Below are 21,585 nucleotides of genomic sequence, written 5' to 3'. Positions count from 1 at the left end.
GTCCCATCTACCATATTCACAGGCATGTTGAACACTAGTACAGCAGCATCAGCATCTAGTAGAAGTGAACTCTGCACTGGTCCAGCCTTCTCTGTGTCTGCTAGTAATAATCAGTAAAAAGGGCTCTCTTGAACACACAGAAGACATAAGACACCCTTCAATTAACAGGGGGAATCTCTAATTAAATATATATATATATATGGTGACACTTGTTCTACAAATAAATAGATGCATTCATCTTTATTACTGCCTTGCTGATCAAGCTGGTAATTCATGAAGTAATTCACGAGATGGGGAGACAGACATCCGTGTAATTCTAGCATACTGGTGTAGTACACACAACAAAATGCCCAGCTTACTGAGCAAGCATATTTAAGGAATAGGAGAAATATCAGCAGTGCAAGAAGCATTCCCTGGTATCTTTCCATGCCACTTAAGAATAGGATCTTACCCCATTCTTGTTTGTTTGGAGACACGGTCATTCAAAGCATGATGATGGTGTTTTCAAACAACAGCCAGATTGAAGAAAACAAACAATTAGTTGAGGAATAAGTTTTGAGCTAAATAGATTTGTACCTTCCTGGAAAACAACTTTCAATCTTTCAAAAAAAATAAATAAATCCCAGAAATAAATTAAATGGTTATGCTTCCTTTCTCGCCTACCTCCTCCTGTGCATTTACTATTCTAGCAGAAAATATGGCTAGGCCTCAATTTTATCTTGAGTTCTTGTGTGTTTTTTTTTTTTTTTTTGTCTTTGGGCAAAGTCATTTCTACATAATGAAGATGGAAAGCTTTTGGAATTAGCAGAGAGATTTCACCTTGAGAAAACTGAAATGGGAAGTGATGGATAGTATCAGAATCAACATATTCGGAATGCTAATGACGAGATTTCAGAGAAGAGAAACACAGCAGAGCTGAAATAAATGAGGCCAAGGTGGCGTTCAATTCATTTGAAGAAGATAATGTCACAAAAGTCACAGAGGTAGATTTCATTTCATTATCATATTCAATACATTTAGAAGACTGACAATGGGCTAGTGAAATGGTACGCTGTCCTTAAATACATTAATCCTGAAAGCTACTCTTCATCAAAGGAGACAGAGATCTGCAGGTCAGATCTTCTGCATTACTGTCCATTCAACACACAGCACTAATTAAAAGCACCTCAATAGAGAATATAAACATTTCTGGGAATTTTCAGAAGCCCAGAATTATTTTAACTGCTTCAAGTGCCTAGATTCTGCTCTTCTCTCCGTGCTGAACGAAGAGCATCATGCAGCATCTTACCCTTCAAGGAATGCTGCTATACTTTCAGCCAGGGCCAGGATATCAGGATCTCATCCATGGTTAACTGCAGGCTCTTTTCTAACATTCAGGTAGTTTACTGTCAGCAGGAGGGTTCCCTGGCCACAGGGTTACTTTAAGAGTGTAACGGTGATGTGCCTGGAATGCCTGCAGTCACAACTCTTTGCTCTGGCTGGAAACAGCTTTGCTTGCCCGGCTTCGAGGACAGCCACTGAGCAGCCACCATCCTAAAGTATACAATTAGCCTTTCACATTTCAGCCTGGAGTTTTATTGGTTTAATAGCAGAATGTAAAAGCTGCCATAATGAGCTTAGCAAACCACTTGCCAGTGCCCTCATAAGGATTTTATTTTTAACAATTCAGAAGATGCCAAGAAAGAGCTGAAAGGTCAAGAAAACTGAGCTAGAAGAAATGGATATGCTGTTTTCAGGCAACTCCATTTGACACACATGGAGAATGATTTAAATTTCTGTTTGATTGCCTTTTTCTGCACCCTCTGGGGCAAGAGACCTAATTAATTTTCTTAATGGACCGTTACCATATCCCCAATTACAATATTTACAATTCACATCTATGTTTGTGGGTAATTTGGATTCAGTGACATAAATATTACAACTTAACCCACTTGTGTAGTTTTGTTCCTTTGCTTTGCTTTGCTATATTCAAATAAACATGAGCAGCAGCATAGGAAGAAACAACTGGTTTAGGCAGATTTTTGTCTTCACTGTAAAAGCCACATTTTGTCCTCCAACCCTTCTATTCAGCAATATTTTCCTTCTTCCAACTACTACTCTGTGTCTTCAGGCAACATAATTATAATGTCTTGCAGTATAATGGCCTGTGATTTAAACACAAAAATGCTCCGCTCTACAACATTTTACTGGAAAGATTCTCCACCTTTTTCCCTAGTATGGGCCAAATCTTATTAAATCACTTTCTTCCAGCAGAGGCACAGCAATCACCTCTCCTAATAAATTCGAGCGCAGAAGAGCAGCATAGCAACTCCGGAGCATCTGCAAATACAGCTCAAGGAAACACAATATGCTGAAGGATTGGTGTTTGTTAGATATTTTGAAGTAGGGTATTTTTAAGTACCGTTCCAGGCAGCTCAGCACCAGGCTTGGGGGAGGGACAGAAAAAGAGCACAGCTGATGACATGGGTTCAGCCGGTGCTCCATGATCCACCGCCAATGCTCTGCAGATTAAAGTCTGAGCAAACACTGAAAAATGTGCTCGTGTTTACCAGCTTTCAGGCAATCTCTTCGAAAAATCATTCCAAAACTATACATTTCAACAGGAATCAACGAATACGTATGTGCCTTCTGTTTTGCTGAAGATTATTAACTGCTTTCATAAATACTATGCAAATGTGTAAGGAGCCAGGAAAAATATTGGAAAGATGTGTCCACTTGGCTCTGTGTGGGAAACGCCTGTGCAGCTCAGTCTTTTTGCAAAGTGCAGAAACTGCTGCTTGTGTGCGTGAGCTGAGCATTTCCACTGTAGATATATCACTTTTATATATTTGTGGCTTATTCTTTAAATCACTTAGCTTAACTCCATATGATTATAAATATTAGATGATTTCAAAGCAATCCTAGTTTGGATATACAAGATGGATATACAAGTCTTGTTTCAGGATTGCTGCGTTCCACAGTGTGTGTGCATATAGTTAAAAGAGTTGGGATTAATCTTGACATGTAGAAAGAACTCAATACCAACAGTTAATTGGAATAATTCAGTAATTTTCTGGAATCGTTAGTGTTTGATCCAGTAAATTATTACATGAGCTAGTTGTTCGTTCTTTTTTTTTCTTTTGTCACTGCACTAGCCCTCAGAAATAACAATTCTTTGTGAAAATAAAAAGAAATACATAACCTAAAATTTGAGTAGTGCAAAAGGGCATGAAGTGAAGCTGTTTAAATCAGTATCATTCTACATAGGGACTAGACTGCTCTTGTGGTGGTTGAAGAGGGCTTACTTTCAGCGTAGGCTATGTCGCTTTGGAATAATTTTAAATTAAGCTCCAAAAGCCACTGTCATTCCAGAACAGTAGCCTGTACGTGAGACTTCACAACAGATCTAGCTGTTGTGATTTAACCACAGCAATACTTGGAGGCAAGTCTTGGGTGACATGACCATGCAAGCCACTGAAAGCCAATAGGTGCTTTTCCTTTTTTCCTTTTTTTTTTTTCAATTCTTCTTGCTAAATGGCTTTTGTTTTGTATGTTTTGTAACATGGAATAACATCACAATGGAATAAATACATTAAACTTTGTGATGACACAATCTGTCTGTAAGAACACATTAATGAAACCACAGCATTGACAAACAGTGTACACATACTCTACACTTCACTTACATCACTCAAATTTCTTATGGGAAAATGAAAGAAACTGTAATGATTTCTCATTGCAATGTTATGGTGCAAGATTTTCTGTCACAGTACACTCCATTTCAACTTTTAATTAAAAAAATCTGTAACAGCCAAGTACACATTAGGTATTCTACGAAGTATTTAATTTTGTTACACATTGTCAACTAAAGCAAACACAGGACAGAAAGGAAATGGAAAATAAAAGGCCTTACCCTCATGAAATGAAGAAGAGTTACCCATGGCAAAGAGATGTGAATAGGAAAAGCTGGATGAAATATGTGTGGAAAGGAAAGGAAAGGCATCACTGAAAACAGGGAAAAAGAAAACAAAAGAAAAAGTGAGGAGGAATGGGGAATGTTTTTTCTTAAATAATAATATTCGGAGGACTAGTTTTCCAATGTTTTTTGTAAGGATTGTGGAAAAAAGCAGAGGCATGAAAAACAGTAGTAATAGCTGCCATTACATCTACAATCAGCAGTGATGTTGCTGAACAGGACTTGCCCTTGTCAGTACAGATTGCAAAACTGTAATCAGCGCTGTATTATCATCAAGAAATTTAAATGTCAAATTACAACTCAGCATAACATGCTAGTAAAATCAAGCCATGCGCTGACATCTACATAAAAATCACTTCTCGTGTATGCATCTGACAGAATGTTAGGCACAGTATTTACATCACCTCAGCCTTGCTCAAGCAATTGCAACTTTCTGAAGTCAAGCTGAGTGAGAATGTTTCTAAAGGAGTTTTTAAAACCATGGGGTTTTCTGTTTAGGCAACACTGGTTCACTGACACTAAATCTTTTTGGGATGGAATATTACTTAGAAAACAAACAGAAAGATAGCTTTTCCAAAACAAGAAGTGATTAACATACTGATCCGTAATGGGGGACCTAGACAGAATACAAGTTTTGCACCTGGATTCCTCAATTCCTTTACATATTTTTTCTCAACTGCTGGTTGAATTACTAATTTTGTTGTTCACTTGCTTGACTTTTAGGAGATGGCATACAGAAGGACTCCATATATTCTCTTCCCTCCTCCTTTAGGAGGGCTTTTAACCAGCTATAGGGTGTTAACATTGAGAAAGTGACAGCCATTGCCCTGATAACCTCCTTATGGCACAAAAGCCAGGAGAATGCTGTCGTATTCATTTGCAGACCATGCTTCACCCTTAGTACTTAGCATAGGCATGAAACAAGGTGAGGCAACTTGCAGCAGAGCACTGCTTTGGCCAGGTTCTTCTGTGAGAGCTGTAGTTGTCCTGAAACTGCACTGGGGTTCATGAAGGAATAAACAGCAACCCCGTCACCAGAATGGGCAAACACCTGAGCTACCATGAAGGATGTTGAACTTCCATTTTCTTCAAAGGCTACGGCTAATCCCCACCGTGTCTGTCACATAGGTCCCCTCTACTCAACCACATGATTTTGGATTAATGAAAAGACATAAAATGACTAGATTTAAGCAGATCCATTTTGACTGGAAGGATGAACCTAGGAGAAGCTAAGGCTGCCCTTCCCACAGAGTACGTGGTGGCAGGGCAACACCAGTATAGCATATCACAGTTAAGTGTTACCTGGACTCATGCTGCCCAATCCATTGCTGTTTGGGAATACACTGGACACTCCACACAGTCACCCATCTTTTTTATGAATTACTCAGTAAGCCAAGAAATTTCACCAACACAGTGTTTTCTTTGTAAATAAATAAAAAATCTAGCACATTTATCATAAATCTTTGCATTTACAGTGTCTCATAGACTGTCCTGAACTCCAAGCCTCTCCTCATCGTAAGAGACATGAACCCACTGTGAATTGTTTTGGCTTATGAAGTTTTAATTTATTTCTCTACCTTCTCTCAAAAGGTTATTCCTTTAACAATATTTTACAGGAGCCATCAAAAGCCTCCTGAAAATTCATATTAGTTACGACCTTTGAGTCAACTTTCATTCCAAAATCATCACATTTTTTCTTCTTCTCTTTTAACAAGTTGTCTAACAGGCTAGAATGACATGCTTTGCCCTTGTAAATGCCACTCTGGTTTGACCCCTATCAAGTTATACCTATCTAAGTATTCACACTATTCTATCCTTGGGCTCAATAGGTTTCCCTTGTTAGTGGTAACAGGAGGTCACCAGCTAAGCCCTTTGCAATATGTTGTGTATGTTGGTTTGGTTTATTGACTCTTGTTGGCTCCTGTTCTTCATTAAAAGGCAAACAAACAACAACTAAGTTCTGGAAATGAACAAAAAAAATAATAAAACAAATCTCCTACCTACCCTTTAATAGGTTGTCCAAACCCAGAAAAAATACAAAACACTCTGTGCTTTTATCTTTATAGCAATTATGAAGAAACTAGCATGAGGATTAAGAGTTTACTTCTCTCACACAGTTATATGCTATTTGCAGCCAACTTTTTCTTTCTACTATGCAGAAGCTTACTGGCTTTGAAGCAAATTTATAAAAGTGGGTAATAAACATTAAATGGTAGAATTTGTCTGCACTTCCATAAAATTCCTTCATATTAATATACACAACAAAAAATGTTCATGCAATTTATCTCAAGCTTCTAGCTTTCCATGTTTATCCCAAATAAAAATCACTTTGTTCTCCAGAAAAACATTACTACAAAAAAACAGCAACGGCAGAAGGTTAAGAAAAAGCAGGCATATGGATGCTGGAAAGCTCATTAACCTATGTGAAATTAAATTAATTTAGCATTTTATTTATACTTTTCAATTAAAATCCATCTATAACTTAAAGATCTGCTTCCAAGTCTGAAGAAAAGACAGATTTGGCTGCTGAAAATTTACTATTTTACAGAAATGGCTTACTAAGAAAGCAGTCTGGGTAGAAACCACGACATGAAAACAGCACTTAATGCCACCAGTGAAAGGTAGTAATGCTTACGCATTCAGGGTACCCCGGTTCTGCCTTTTTTACATGAACGGGTCTGTTGCTGCACAGCTGCGACTGCGGAGAGCGACGGGAGCAGCTGTCACCAGTGGATTTCTAAGTGGAGGTGGAAGATGGCTGTCGGGGGCTTTGCTTCCAGCCCTAGGACAGGAGTCAGAGCACCTTGCTTTCAGAGTGCCACTTACTGCAGCACCCGACCCTGCAAACATCTCTCCTGCACTGAACTTGAGAAGGGAGGAGCACGAGAGAAGACAGAAAAATAACCTATCTTTACTCCTTTCCAGGTGATTTCTCTACGAAAATGTTTGTGGTGTAGGAAGACAGACTATTTTAAACAGAAATTTAGACTTTCTTTAAATAGTGTTTTCAGTAAAATTGATTCAAATCAGCCTGAATTTTGTCTCTACTCCTTTGTATTAGAAAATGCAAAGATTACTAACTGCATCAAAAATACAATCTTTTGCAGCATTAAAAATATGGCAGCACTAATATTACATCTGTTAAACAAGTATGACTTATTATTATTGGCCTTCTCATTTATTTTGCTTTTAAACAAAATTAACAAAAGCACTCCTAGCCAAAATAGCTCACCATTTCATATTTCTGTGTTGTTGTTTTTTAACAGAAAAAAAAAAACAAACAGAACCTTTTTAATACATCACAAATGATCCTATAATTCTGCAATTAAAAATTGATATCAGTTCACTCACATCCATACATCCATTGCCAAATCCTCAATCTGCATTTTGGATAATAACAAAGACACTAAAAAGCAGAGATTTACACCATACATTTCTTAGGCAAACTATAAAAAGCACTGTAACTTACCAATGTCATTGCTTCTTTCAGAGGAGTCTTTCTCTAGAGTGCCGGATACTGTACTGCCCACTAATTCCACTTTTGGACTATCGCTCCTACATTTGGATCAAGAAGAGGAGATATTTTATTGGAGTTTGTGTGTCGATTACAGTAAATTGATAGCTAACCTGCAATTACTACTGAGAGAGGGAAATACTCTTCCTTTGTAGCACCAAAGTAGTAGCAATATGTCAGAGAGCAATCTCCAGTAAGCAAACATGCTGTATGGATTAACCTTATCTCATTTCTCCTTAACACCTGTCAAAAAAGCCTATTTTAGACACCGTAGTGTCCTGAATAATTCTTCAAATGTTCACAGCATCTCAGTACGAAGGAAATCTACAGGCAAAGGGACAGCCTTCACGATCTGATTTGTAACTGCTTCTCATTACTTGGCTTGCATAAACAACAGCGATGGGTGATCGAGGGCACTGCAGACAGGGAGAACCTTCACGGGAGAGTCATGTGTTCCAGCAGTCCCTAATGCTTACTCACTAATGCAACTCCTCCACCTAAAGGAGATTTCTATTTATTTTTGCACATTTCTTATGAGACTAGACTATGAGAATGGTTTCCACAGGTCCAAAGAAACAAGATCAACCCCTCTGTCTGAAAATGAACAGGCAAGTGTCAAGAGCTGTGATACTTTTAGAGAGAGGAACTATTTTAAAATCAGACAGGAGATCAAACACAAGCAACAAGACTATTCTTTCTTCGTAGAACTTTCTATCCCACAACTACTTACGTCTACTAAAATAACCTGACTATTGAAACAATTAAGAAAAATGGGACAGTAGTAGGTATGCAGCTCAGCACTGCATAGGTCACACAGACAAATCCCTGTGACATTTACCATGATAACAATAGTTCAACAAATGCAATAAATTCTATTTACCATCATTATCAGGCCACCTAATAAATATCATAGTTTTTTTCCACAATAACTATTCACAGCACAGCACTGCAACAATTGCAACGTATGTAAGGTACCAGAAATGTGGGTAAAAATACAGAACAACCCAGGCAGATGTGCATTTCTATGAGCAGCAATTAGCCATTGACAGTAAAATACAGTGTGAACTCCCAAGTCTCATTGATTTTTAATTTCTCTCTGCTCTGGTGCCATAATCCGAGGACAGACAGCCTGAGCCTCCACTTGTGACAGTAGCTCATGAGCAGAACACAAAGTAGCTGGAAACCCTATTTCAGACTCCAGGAAGGCTGTGACAGGTAAAGAGTCCAAAAATGCGTGTAAAAACTGGAGAAGGTCACAGATTAAATGAATCTAATTAAACACGGTGGTCGGGTGACAAACCTTCTAAGAACAAAAAAGATGGACAGCCAGTTTATGACCTGAAAAACAAACTAGTTCAATGCAATCATCAATTTGGCAGGCAGTCGGCACCAAGAAGGTGGAAGCAACATGTTCCTGGAACCATGGATTAATTACTGAGATGATACATGAGGTTATTCCAAGCGATCTGCCTGATCAGTTAATTTTTCTATCTTTGGTCTTTCACTTAAAATAAAATGTGTATATATATATGCATATTTATTTGTAAATATATAAGAAACAACATAGTTTCTTGGCTGACACGGCAATGAGCATCTGACTGCTACTCGGTTTTGCACACATGTATTTCCCAGCTAACTGAGAGCAACATGTGAGTTGGAAGTGCTCTAAGCAAATCCGTGAGTGCTGTTTTGGAGGAGATTCTTAGGATGGCGTGATTTAGGACTGAAAATCACAATATTTACCATTTGACTACAGAAGATACCAAGATATATGACATCACCAAAAAAAAAAAACACCAAACCAAACCTAACTCTATTGTTAAAAGAATCAACAGGCTCATTATGGCAACCAACTCTCTTCCTGCCAGGGAATGAGTGGAGCCACCCCTTCTTGCTCACAGCACCTCCCTCCCTCTGCTCATGCCCATGCATATAGGCTGTCAGCTCGATTGCACAGATGATCAGCCTGAAAGAAAATAGAAGCCCCCTTGCAAAGTGATTAATTGCCATCTGGAGTAACTCCCTGACCCATATGGCTGAATGTCTGCACAAATGCTGGTGCTAACATAAGGGAGGCTGCAGGGATGGGCTGCCAGGAGAGGGAACCTGCCCCTTCCAGCAGCAGCAGCAGCAGGACAGACTCAGATTGGTTTAGACGGATGGTGAAAATGCACTTGCTGTAGGTCTTTAAGGGCTTGTCTACTCAAGGGAATTGACTCCTCAGTAAATTGTGTAATCACGTGTACAGCTAAATAAGCTGTGAAGCCTTTGGAGAAAATTGACAGCTATTCTCTGTCTCACATGTTCTTCACCTCTCCTATTGCCCTTGAAGTCCTAACCTGCCTCGAAGGAAGGAGGATTATATTTAAATGGAAAAACAATCATTACCACAAAAAGTCAGTGAGATGCATGAGATGTAAGGCACTTACTCAGAACAGAAAAAAAAAAAAAAACAATCTTCTGCCATCCAGCAGCAATGGAAATCTCACGGGAGTCACTTTATAAATCTACAACAGTTTTTCCCCCTAGGGTCAGCAAAAATTCTGCTGGTTCTATTTTTATTCTAATTGCCTGAGGTCTATCGGCTTCTGGAAATGGATACCAGGAGGTCTTAAAAATATTTGCTATCTTATTAAACTGAACCGATTAAAAAAAAAAAAAAAAGGCTTCATTAAAGTGCCTTTCATCTGAAGCTTCACATTCTTAATTATTCAAGTAACTCAAAGTCTATTCCATGGATTATTTCATTATGTGAACTTTCTGCCCTCTTCCTACAAGACATTCCTGCAAGTTAAAGCTTACCAGGCAGAACAGCTATATGAGATAAATCTGTTAATTTGAATTAGCTGATATAGCAACTCAGAGTGAAAATGTTAGCACTCTGACCATCAGCACAGCATCATCATCACTTTAAAAATCACCTTGTCTTCTATGGTTTTAATCTAATTACTGTTACAAGTAAAACTATTTCAAATATAATGATACTAAGTCAAAAGAATGAGGTAGTTTTTCTGTGCTAGACATAACAGTGTTCAGACAAATAACAATGAAACTGTTACTGTCTAGATCTGCCTTTTCACTTAATTAACATGAAAACTGAAATATGCATGAAAAAATGCATAGTTTATTTACTTATAAAATTTGGAGTTAGAAAACAGAGCAGTAAAACACTCACCCATAACTCTAGGTAAAACAATGTTTAAAATATTCCAGGCAAAAGGTAGAGCAAAAGAGTAACTGCCCTGTCACATGCCCAGGCAGTGAGCTGAACACTAGGATATGTATTGGTGCTGCCAAGAAGACATCGCTTAGCTAAATCTAAAGGCCAGAGCAAACAGTTGTTTTTTCAAGCATGCCCAGGCAATCAGCAGGTGTGGACTACGTTGTGGGAAATCTGGGCAAGCATGCTAAAAGCCAAGGAGTCCAGAGAAGCTGTGGCAGTAGCACATGGATAGAAGCGTAAGCTCTCAGAGATGCACAGCCAAAGCACTTCAGTATAATGAAACTGGCAGCACAAGGCAGGCACCGGTTCTTTATTTTATGTGTCTCAGATTTCATGCCGAGAGCATTTGTTTAATGAGCCATATGTAGAGGAATGAGGGGAATTGATGCCTAGGATTTCTGTTTTATTCCACTCTATCCTATACTCCAATCTGGTACTTAATCCACCACCAGTATATTTGAACTCCACTAGTTCCATGGCAGCTAATTGTTCTAACAGTTCAGTAGTAAAACTATTTCTACGTCTACACTGTACTATTTCTGCAAGATATGCAGCTTGCCTATTTGACACAACAGCTTTTTTAATTTTTTTTTTTTTTGTCTTTTACCCATTTCTACCCACTATGCATAAAGGTAGTCTACAGCGCACAGCTCAGAAGCTGATGACCATCATGTAGCCATCTAAACTTAATTAGGATGACAGGTGAGGCTTTTAACTTCTACAGCCTCTGCTCTTCCAGGCTCTAGCAGAGATTAAATGTATCCAACAGCTGTGTTTGCAAGCCCAGTTTCTCAGTGCTCTTCTCAAAGGCTGCAACCGCCTGTGATTAAGAGCATTGTGTAACTACAGAGTAACAACCAACATTAGAAAATAAATCACTTGATAACAGTTTCCTGCAGCAGCATCAGCTTATAGGACATTCTATGAAGACACATGTACTGTGCTAAAAATTGATCTACAGTGATCTAGGAAAACAGACTGAAACCAAGCTGACAGTGCTTGAAATGTGCGTTGTCTAACCCTGTTCGTCAGTACAAACCAAGCTTCTGCACTGACTTAGTGCTCTGGCTAAGAAGGAACAATTAGGTAGATTAAATAAATCAAAAGCAGCACAACAGACTTAGGTAGATGTTTCTCACATATTCTTCAGTGGAAACTATGACATTTCAGTAACAGTGTGTTCAGCAGTAGAAATGAACTAGCAGTGACCAGGCTAAAACTGTAATTCTTGAGATGGTTATGATGCAGCCAGATGACTAGAAGGCTTTTTTCTTTTTAATTATTATTATTAAACACAGTTTATTGTGAAACAAACGGCGACGTTAACTGCAAAATTAAAATTCTATAAACGTGTTTTTTTCCATTAATCCCAAAAGCACTGGACAGAGGAAAAACAATACCTTGCATGAGTCACAGGCACAACTGGTCTTTCTGGCCGTCTTGGGGGCAAGGTACCAGGTCTATTCACAGAGTTTGCTTTGGGTGGCCGAGGTTTCTTCGGAGGTATAGCAGGAACTGAAGGCTTCTGCAAGTCTAACTGTTTTTGCTCTCTCTCTGGTCTTTCTTTAAATCAATTATTTCCAGAGAAAAAGAACACAGACATTATTAAGTGGAATTAATTTGCACTCAGAAGTCTATAATTAAACAAGAACTCTTCAACTGTAGATATACCATACACAAAGAATAAGCTTATCTCCTTTCCTCTTCTGCTCTAAATCATTCTTTATTTAAATGTGTACCACAAATCAGTTTGCACTGACTGCATGTTCTGCGTGTAATTCCTCATGTCTGAAATGTGTGTGCAGTATCTGAATGTGAATAGCAGTTTTGATTTTAGTGACCCACTGGTTTTGGAGTGTATATGAAAAGTAAGAATGTCAAGAAATTACATACCATGTGGAACAATTTCCCATGAGTAGAACTTATATCAAATTCTGTTATGAGACCAATATTAAGTTAAAAGGTCATGAACAAAGATAATAATGCTGGATTTTCTTAATATCTATTGAATAACCAAGAGAAATGTGATTATTTTTTTTCGGGGGGGGGGGGGAGTGTGTTTCATGTGAACTACAGTTAAATGAAAATGCAATCATTAAAACCTAGAAATATTTGGAAGAATGTAAAGCCCTCTGAAAAATCAGACTTTTTATTTAGTCTTTTAAACAAACTTAAGTGCTGAATTTTTCAGTTTCCCAATTCAAAACTGGATCGTGTGCAGAACAGATTATGCATAGTTAGGTGCCACAACACTACGATCCAGTGCCAAATGTGCAACATCTGTATGTTAAGTACATTATGCATTAATAACTGTGAATAATATGCTCTAAATTTGCAATACAAAACAAACATAGAAGAAACTAAACACATTTGTCACACCATAGGAAACCTGCTTCTTCTTAAGGAAAGGACAAAAATCTCAAAGGGACCAAAGTTTCACCCCTTGTATCCTAATGTGTCAACATCCCACTTCCCTTGACAATACTGTCTATGACGCGTTGTGAATATTACACCTTTGTATACACCTGAGAGGTACTGGGAATGTAGAAGGGTATTACTTAATGGGCTTAGGTTTCCTTATGAAGGGATTATGGACTAAATCAACAGAAACTTGTCTTTCCTGAGAATACTAGCAGAAATACTGAAATAAAATTGTAGCATAATGCAATTTGTTGTCTGCCTTTAAGAAAGAAACAGCATTCGGACACCCAGGGATTACTTTATTGCTCTGCTTCTTAAGTCATCCAAACACTATACACCATATGCACACATATGCGGTGACATAACAGTGCAGGAACGTATAAGTCAATTGCTAGGTAATCTTGTAAATTTGTAAAAGTATGTGGTATCTACAGCATGTATTTAAGAATCAGAGTTGAGCCCGAAACACAATCCATATTGGATTTGGAATAGTCCAGGAAGTGACTGCTGCTCACAGGCACATACCCTTTTTTAGTACACTTACACGTGCCAACACACAATCATTGGGTCCACTGCAACACTTTACAAATGCATTATGTAATATTTACACACTTATTCCTATGAGCATATATAGTGCGTCAGTGCCTAAGAATCTACACTATGTATTAGGGATGGGCTAGGCAGTGCACCAGCACACAGCTTAAAGGAAGTTCCCATGCTCAACCGTACTGCCACAACACCCTGAACAATTCCCATCACTCCCCAGCATTTCAGAAAAGTAGGCTTGATTCCTATTGCCTCTTTTCAACATTTAGAAAAATTACAGCTATTTATACTGGGGGACAGTGATGTTTTTAAACGTCCACCATTTTTACAGTTGGCTTTGTAAATCCAAAATGGAAAGCAAAGGTTTTATTGATAGATAACCACAAGAATTAACGCACATTACCAAAAGTAAGGGTATGTAGATAGAAATGCTAAAACACCTGTCAGATCACTAAGATATTTATCCAAAAGAGCTCTTGGTGCAGTCTGAATGTTCTGGCACTAAATTATAAGTGCATATTATACATTTAGTCATGTGCATACATGTGCCTTTTAAAAGACAGCAAGTTCAAATACTTCAAAGTTAAGAAATCCCATAATTAAATTTGTCTGTGCAATCTAATAGTCCACTTAAATGTATGAAACTTGACACCATCTTCAATTAGACATCAATATGACCATTTTCCCCAAACTACTCAGAATGCACCATGAACACAATGAAACAACTAAAGCTTGTCACTGCTTGATGTGGCACAATGAAACAATAAAGCTTTGCTCTGTGTGGTACTATGCCTCACTTCTTGCAATGTTCAAACCTGGCTTTGAAGACTTTTTATTATTATTATTTGATTTCTTCACAGGCTTGCCTATGACATTTTTGGCAATGATAATGGGGTGATTCATAGGCTTTAATGACTATATCTTCACAAAACCCCACTGTGATGCAGAAAAGCAGGGTTGATGGTTTTTGACTAGAGAACCAAGGCATACAGAAGTTAAGAAAAAAATATGCACTAATCTGGGGTCTCATGCTTGATTGAGGACCTGGGTTTTGATGAGCTCACAGCTTTAGAAAGCATTTTTTGTACTGAGAGCATATCTCCCCTTGACGTCAGTTGAGGCTGCAATCACTTACCACCTCTGGATTGGTACAACTGAATACCCTGAATTAGCCTAGAAACAACAGTGTGATCCTTTCCAAAATGTGTATAATCAGAGAGGTACTAGAGTGGGAAATAAACAACCTAACAATGTATGTAATGAAACCTAACTGCTGAGGGACTAGGCTATGAGGATGTGTCACATGTACCCCGTCTCTCTGCAGAGAGCAAATTTCATACCTTTTTCTTCTGTTCGATTAGGAAGACATTCTGGCCTTTCAGGAGGCACCTTTTTGACTTCATGCTTTCGATCTGTGGTACCTGTCAAAGAACGGAGAATTTGCAATTCTGAGCAAGCCAACAAGCTACCATATAAGGCCACACAAGATTTAATTTTGCAACCTCTTAGGCTTTTTTTTTAGTCTCCTACTTTAAAAAATTCTTGCTAAAACTGAACATAAATCTAATTTCAAATATTTGATTATACCATAAAGGACAGAAAACCAATTAATGTTTTCACATTCAAGTTCACACTTTCCAAAGACTGTAAATCAACAAAGTAGGAAATTTCAACCCATTCTGTGAAAAAAAAGTCAATCACTACAGATTTTTAAATGTGGACAGATATTTACAATTTGTAGCCTTTTAGCTTTGTAGACATACTTAACTGAAGAGCAACTCAACAGTGAGGAAAATCATTAGGATTAACCCAATTAATTGGGCATTTCTGCCAAGAGAATGCTTAATATAGATGTATACAAAGTTTTACTTTACATTAAATTAAAAAAAAAATACTCCATTATACCTCTAACACTAGTTGTTCAATTCCACACATTAGAGGGATGGGAACACTAGTACCAGCAGTATTCTGTTACTATTTTATGTGACAGCTTTTGGCCTAGACGTATAAACTTCTGCCTTTTTCTGCCTCTGTACTAGAGACCCTGACATACTGACTTCTGTTGCTCTGAAGAGTATGAGAACTAGTGGGAAGATTTTGCAAAAATTTCCTGGCACACACAAGATGTAATCTCCTACTCCCCATATTATAAGAAATGCTTTACTGGATATTGGCTTCACCTTGTTGGCTAACCACTAGGTGCTAATGCCATTTCAACTTAGCAGTGTTGAAAACCGCTTTAGGTAACACTATTAGTATTTCAATAAAAATTGCAGTAGGTGACATCCAAGAAAAGCAAAGGAGGCAGGGAACACAAGGCATTTTCTGCCTCAGTCTATGCTATGCAGTTCTCAAATACATTTACATTTTCTGGATGTGCAGTCATAACTCTCTTCTGCAGCTGGTTCCTAGAAATCAGTACTCAACAGCACAAATTGCTCATCAGTGGTGATTATCGACCATTGTTTCTTTATATAACTGCACTGTTGGACAGACAACAACCTATCATGTCAAAACAAAAAAAATACTGAATTGCTATAAAACGACTTCACACCTGAGAGGAACTCTTGACAGAAACCAATTTAAGCCTTTCTAAAGATGAGTTCTGCAAAGCACAAGTCAGCTTCTTGATAACCTTACACATACTAGTGGGTTCAAGGAAAAAATGACACAAACCTATATACCTAATTACAGAAAGATTAATGGTCATCGTTAACACACAGAGGGACATTCTCAGGTCGCATCTAAAACAATGCACCTACAGACACCTATGGGCTTCTAGGCGCAGGTGTGCTCCCAACCTGGGTTGTGACCCCATATTAATCAGTTCCCAGGCAGGCACCATGAACCTGGCTTAGCTGCTTGGAGAAGGTCACCTGCAAGGAAACTCCACACAAGTCCCCAGAGGCACTCAGAGGAGTATTCCTACCCTTCAGTCTAGATGCAGTGATGCTGCTTACCCCAGATACCCAGTGAAATGCCTGCTGCTTTTCCATGACTATGTAAGAAACTCACGCTCTTAACTTTGGTTGCCCAGCTTTCACACCTTGCTTTGTAAAGTGTCCCAACAAAGATGGCCCTGGCAGTGTACTATGCTGCTGTATATAATTTGGAAATACAGCTAAACTTTCCACTACACTATAATACAAACTAGACGTGTCCCTTAGTGCGAGACTTGCACTACAAAGACCAATTCTAGTTCTCTGCCATGATTTATGCTCTGCATCAGAATATATTGATATTTAATTATTTAGACTGCACACTTTATTCATCATACTATGAATAGTTAAATATGCAGAAACCTTACTGGAAATTATTACATACCATCAACAGTAAAGCCTGCCATGGGGATGTGGTAAAGTACAGTGTCACCTTGGTAAAGTGACAGTTTGACACAGCAGAGGATATCAGGATGGTAATAAACACAGGATGATTTTCACCTCTAAATACATATCAGAAGAAACGCTTGTGCATAAACTGTCAGGACTAGTCAAAGACTGAGTATGAAAACAAAGAACAGCAGTAGTCTTGGCTGCTGTATCCACTTTTACTTCTGAAAATGGGCACATTATCCTGCTGTGGTGACACAGCTAATGCCTTGGATGTAAATAGGAAAAAACAAGTTTAAAGTATTATTCTCTAATTTTAAATCAGAGAAATATGAGAGGAGTATGAATTGAAAGAAATATAACTTTTTATAGAGCTTTTCCAAAACATGCACCAGGCAGTAACTTTAGTTCTCTCTCACACATCTTTAATATGCAGCCACCACTAGATGGCAAGGTTACACTGCTCTCTTTCGACACACTGTTAGATCAATGGTCTTGAAATCAAATCTATGCTTTTGGAGTTTCAAGACGGTGAGAGGAACAAACCATGGGTGCCAATAAGCAAACCAAATATTTGTAGTCGTGATTGTGTAGTCAAAGAACTGCTTGACAAAATCAAATCATTTAAATTATAACCTATTGATTCTCAGCAAATTGTACTGTGGTGTAACTTGTTTATTCTATTAATGACTGGGTCAAGACTGTAGGAGAGGGAAATTTACTTTTTAAGCCAGTCAGAGCTGGAACTGACCACGTAGACAGAAAAAAAAAATCTGACTAGATTGGCTGTGCTTGTTTTTTTTATTTTTATTTTTTCCTAACGTGTGCCAGCAGTGGGGGAAGTGCTAGCACCGCTGCAGAATTTTAACAAACTAATGGGGGTTAAGGGATTAAAGAATTCCAGCCATAGTTATGTTTCCACTACAACTGCAACACCAGTGAAAACTTTGAGTGCATCCCATGCCTCGTGACTTGTGATTTTACACGAACGGAATAGGAATTAGGTTTCTGAGGTCAGACCTGTCAAGGGTGTAGATACTTCAACTGTTTCTGAGTTCCATGGAAAATATAAATCATGCAAATTTAAGAAATTGTGCAGATTTTTGTATTGAGAGGTCATTTTAAAACTACAAATAAAAGTGGTTTCAGCTCTAAATATTGAGACACAACTCAGTCTAACATACTCCAAAAACAGCTTTACTAACACTCATACATTTGGAAAACATAATCAGCCCCTTAATACATCTGCAACACAATTACCTACATAACCAGATTCAAGATAGTACCTTCTATATTTATGTTTGTAAAGTACTGAAAAAACAGGAATCTAACTATAGCATAGAACCTGGAGACAGGCAGCTGGCTCCAGCATTCCTGCAGGTTTGCAAGACTTAGATTGAAACTCAGATGGAGCCACTGAATTACAGCCAAGTTCTCTAACACTGTCTTAGGTATGGAAAAAAATCTATTGAGAATAGATCAGATCTACAGGTGTAAAGTGAATGTGGTTTCCTACCGCAGGTACGATTAGGCTCCAGCAATTAGTGTCTGTACTGCAGAGACATTCACATCATCAACTTCAGTGAATAAATGGAACTGAAGAATTTCTGATAACTAAAGTATCAGGCTTGCTACCAATTAACAAGAGATAAAATACATTATTTTAAAATGTGCAGATGGTTGCCTGCAGAACATTTAAAGAGCACACAACAGTCTTTTGGGGCTACCTCATCTTTTTGCAATTTGATTCTGATTATTACTTGTTATCTATACACCTGCTGTATACGAATTTTGACATACATGAATTCTATCTAAATTTGAATACATTTGCTCGAACTGAGATGTGCTCACTGGTATGTGCTGTACAGAATTGGCTGTAACTTACCTGATCCTTGTTTGATGACAGGAGCTGATGGAGGTGGTGGTTTCTTCGGTCTCTAAAATTTAATAACAGAAGAAAAGAGATCACTTCAAAATGCCTGTGAATCTCATTCACACAAAGGTTGGATGTAATCACAGACTGTTTAACATTAAGAATTACAAGACTTGAGAATACAGATCTGTCACAGAGTTCCCCCAAATAACTCCATACAACGAATTTTAAGAGAGAAAATAGCATTAAAAAATTAATCTTTCTACTTTTGCAATTGAAACATCCTGCTGGAGGAGAAGAGAATTCAGCTTATGTGCCTGAAGATCAGAGGAAAGTATGATCTTCGATTTACGGAAGAAACCTATTCCTGAGCTCACTACCTGAATTGTCATCTACATTCACTCTCTCCCTACATCTAATTTCTTTATCCAGCTAGTTTTTTTCCCCTCTCACTCTATGTCCCTGCTCTGTAGTTTTGTTTCCTTCTTGTCCAACCATTCCCAGTTTCCTTTCTGTGGACTTCACTTCTAGACTGTCTCCATCACCTTCTCGGTTATCTTATCCACCTGCAGAGCCTTGCAATTCCTCCTTGCTCCTCCATGTTTCTCTGAGCAGGCTTAATGCTCCTTCATGCTACTTCCTTCTCCAATTTTCCTTCTCCTTCTCTTTTGCCTTCTCAAAACAATACAATTTCCTCATCAGCTTCCAGTTAAAGTCACTTTGTCTAACGAACCACAGGATCCTTTCTGCTCTGCTGTGTATCAGAATGAATGTTTTACTTTCAGGAAGGAGCGAGCTTTGTAGTGAATTATCCTATCACTTGCCCATCTCAAACATTTGCTGTGCTTTGGTTTGCCTCACAGACAGGTCTCAGGGGTCATGGAATAGAAGCCTTTCAGGTGAGAGCTAGACCAAAAGACACGCTGAAGGAGTGCACCTCATGTATTCCAACTGCTGACGGTTGGACAGTCAATGGGGCCGGGCTTGAACTAGTCCAGAATAAAATACCAAAAAAGTGTTGCATCTTCAGCATCAACTATTTCAATCCACCACCATTATGAGCCAACCCCCCAGCTGGTGGAGGCTGGGACTAAGCAGTGAACAGAAAAGACCTGGGGTCGACCATGTGTGGGAAAGAAACAGGATGGGAAAACTGAGGACTGAATAAGGAGACAGGAAAAGATCCTGAGCTTTTGTTCAACAAGCAGAACTACTGCAACGCATATTCTTTCAGACTATGGGATGGAATCCAAGGTTTCTGGATCGTATCAGAAAATACCTGGCAAAACCTCTGGAAAAAGTATCCATTTCCTTCCCTTTTAGTGCTGTTTCAAGCAAAGAAAGACAGTCTATAGTTCTACCAGTTACTTACTTACATGGCCAGATCTATGTCGTTCCTAAAATCAATAAAATTTTATTATCAATTTTTACAGCAAACCTCGCTGCAATTTCTAAGTGCCTGAATATTTAATTTATTCTACAAATTAAATTCATCATAATCTAAAGAGTAAAAATACTTAAAGACATACTTCTTTTTTTTTTTTAGTTTAGAAAGACTGAATAAATTTCACCACCAAAGAAAAGGGGTAAGAGTGAAGTTTTTGTCTTCCATATTACAATTTGAGGGCTCACTATGTCTTAAGGTTCATGATTTCTGCCTCTTTCGGATATCACTTTCTTTTATTAGTAGGCCTAAAGCTAGAATATACATTCTGATATGAAATTGCATGCTAATCTCCAACAGTTTTTGCTGCTTTTCTACCATTATTTTTAATAATTATCATGTTAGCTTCTATGAGTTGTTTAATAGTTTCTTTATTAAGTTTTCCAAGTTATTTAATTTTTGCCTCTGGCATCCAATTTTATTGCCAAAGATTGAAGCTGAGTGTCAGTAAGTCTTGGTTTTATCACAGAAGGCTTACATTGTCACTGTGAAATACTCATCAAAAGCCTGATTGCAAGCTCATAATATCACACTGATGACTGAAAAGGTTCCTAAAAATGGAATGGACTTTTTGGGGAAGAAATCCACTCCTTTCCTTCAGGAAGCTGCAAGATTTCTAAATATTGCTTGGCAAATAACAACTCTGTCTCTTTCAAATAACCAGAGGCTGAAAAGGCTTTTCTGGAGATTTTATATCTTCCTTTTTAATAATTCTGAGAGAGGTAAAGGAACATGTCTCTGAGATACCAAAAGCTCACTGTTGTCTTTCAAATCTCACAGCTAAAGTTTCACCCTCTTATTTCTGCAAGAGTGCTTGACTGCTGGCAAAACAGGATATTCTACCACAGTAACAAAGGAGAGAAGTTGATAATTCTGATCATCATTGCATCACCTGACTTGGCAAATTACACTGGGATCACCAGTTTCTCAAACTTAAGACACAGGACAGAGGGCTTTCAGGACAACGTAGTGAAGGCTGACTGGATAGGCCAATCACGTACGCGCTCTTCACAGATGCTTAGTAACTCAGAAATTCATTTCCTTTAACTTTTTCTTTTTTTTTTGTTATTAGCTTACAAATAAAACTTGTCTAAATCACATACCTGAAACAGAATTTCAATTCCAGTTCCATTCTGCATTCTACAGTGAGACTGAAAGAATACATTGCTTACCTCTTTTTCAAAATCAGAAGGAAGAAGCTTGACAAAGTTATCTGGAAACACTCCTCGTCTGCCATTCAGTTCTCCTTCCCACCAACCTACATCAATGCAATCCTACAA

General features: G+C 38.2%; 1 protein-coding gene across 7 annotated transcripts in view; it reads right to left on the bottom strand.

Annotated features, from left to right (window-relative positions):
• Positions 1–21,585, bottom strand: part of SH3KBP1 (SH3 domain containing kinase binding protein 1) — a 225,213-nt gene that overhangs the window by 13,183 nt on the left and 190,445 nt on the right. For all 7 annotated transcript variants that reach the window (XM_080576410.1, XM_080576411.1, XM_080576412.1 and 4 more), the window contains 5 exons: positions 21,478–21,579; positions 18,874–18,925; positions 15,000–15,080; positions 12,093–12,255; positions 7,425–7,510 (listed from right to left, as the gene is read on the bottom strand). In XM_080576410.1, the coding sequence (XP_080432536.1) occupies positions 7,425–7,510; positions 12,093–12,255; positions 15,000–15,080; positions 18,874–18,925; positions 21,478–21,579 (484 nt within the window). The remainder of the gene's footprint in view (positions 1–7,424; positions 7,511–12,092; positions 12,256–14,999; positions 15,081–18,873; positions 18,926–21,477; positions 21,580–21,585) is intronic.

Source organism: Anser brachyrhynchus (assembly GCF_964034855.1).
Source record: "Anser brachyrhynchus genome assembly, chromosome: 1".
NCBI lineage: Eukaryota > Metazoa > Chordata > Aves > Anseriformes > Anatidae > Anser > Anser brachyrhynchus.
Note: the sequence above shows the minus strand (reverse complement) of the source record. Positions and strands in the feature narration are given on the sequence as shown.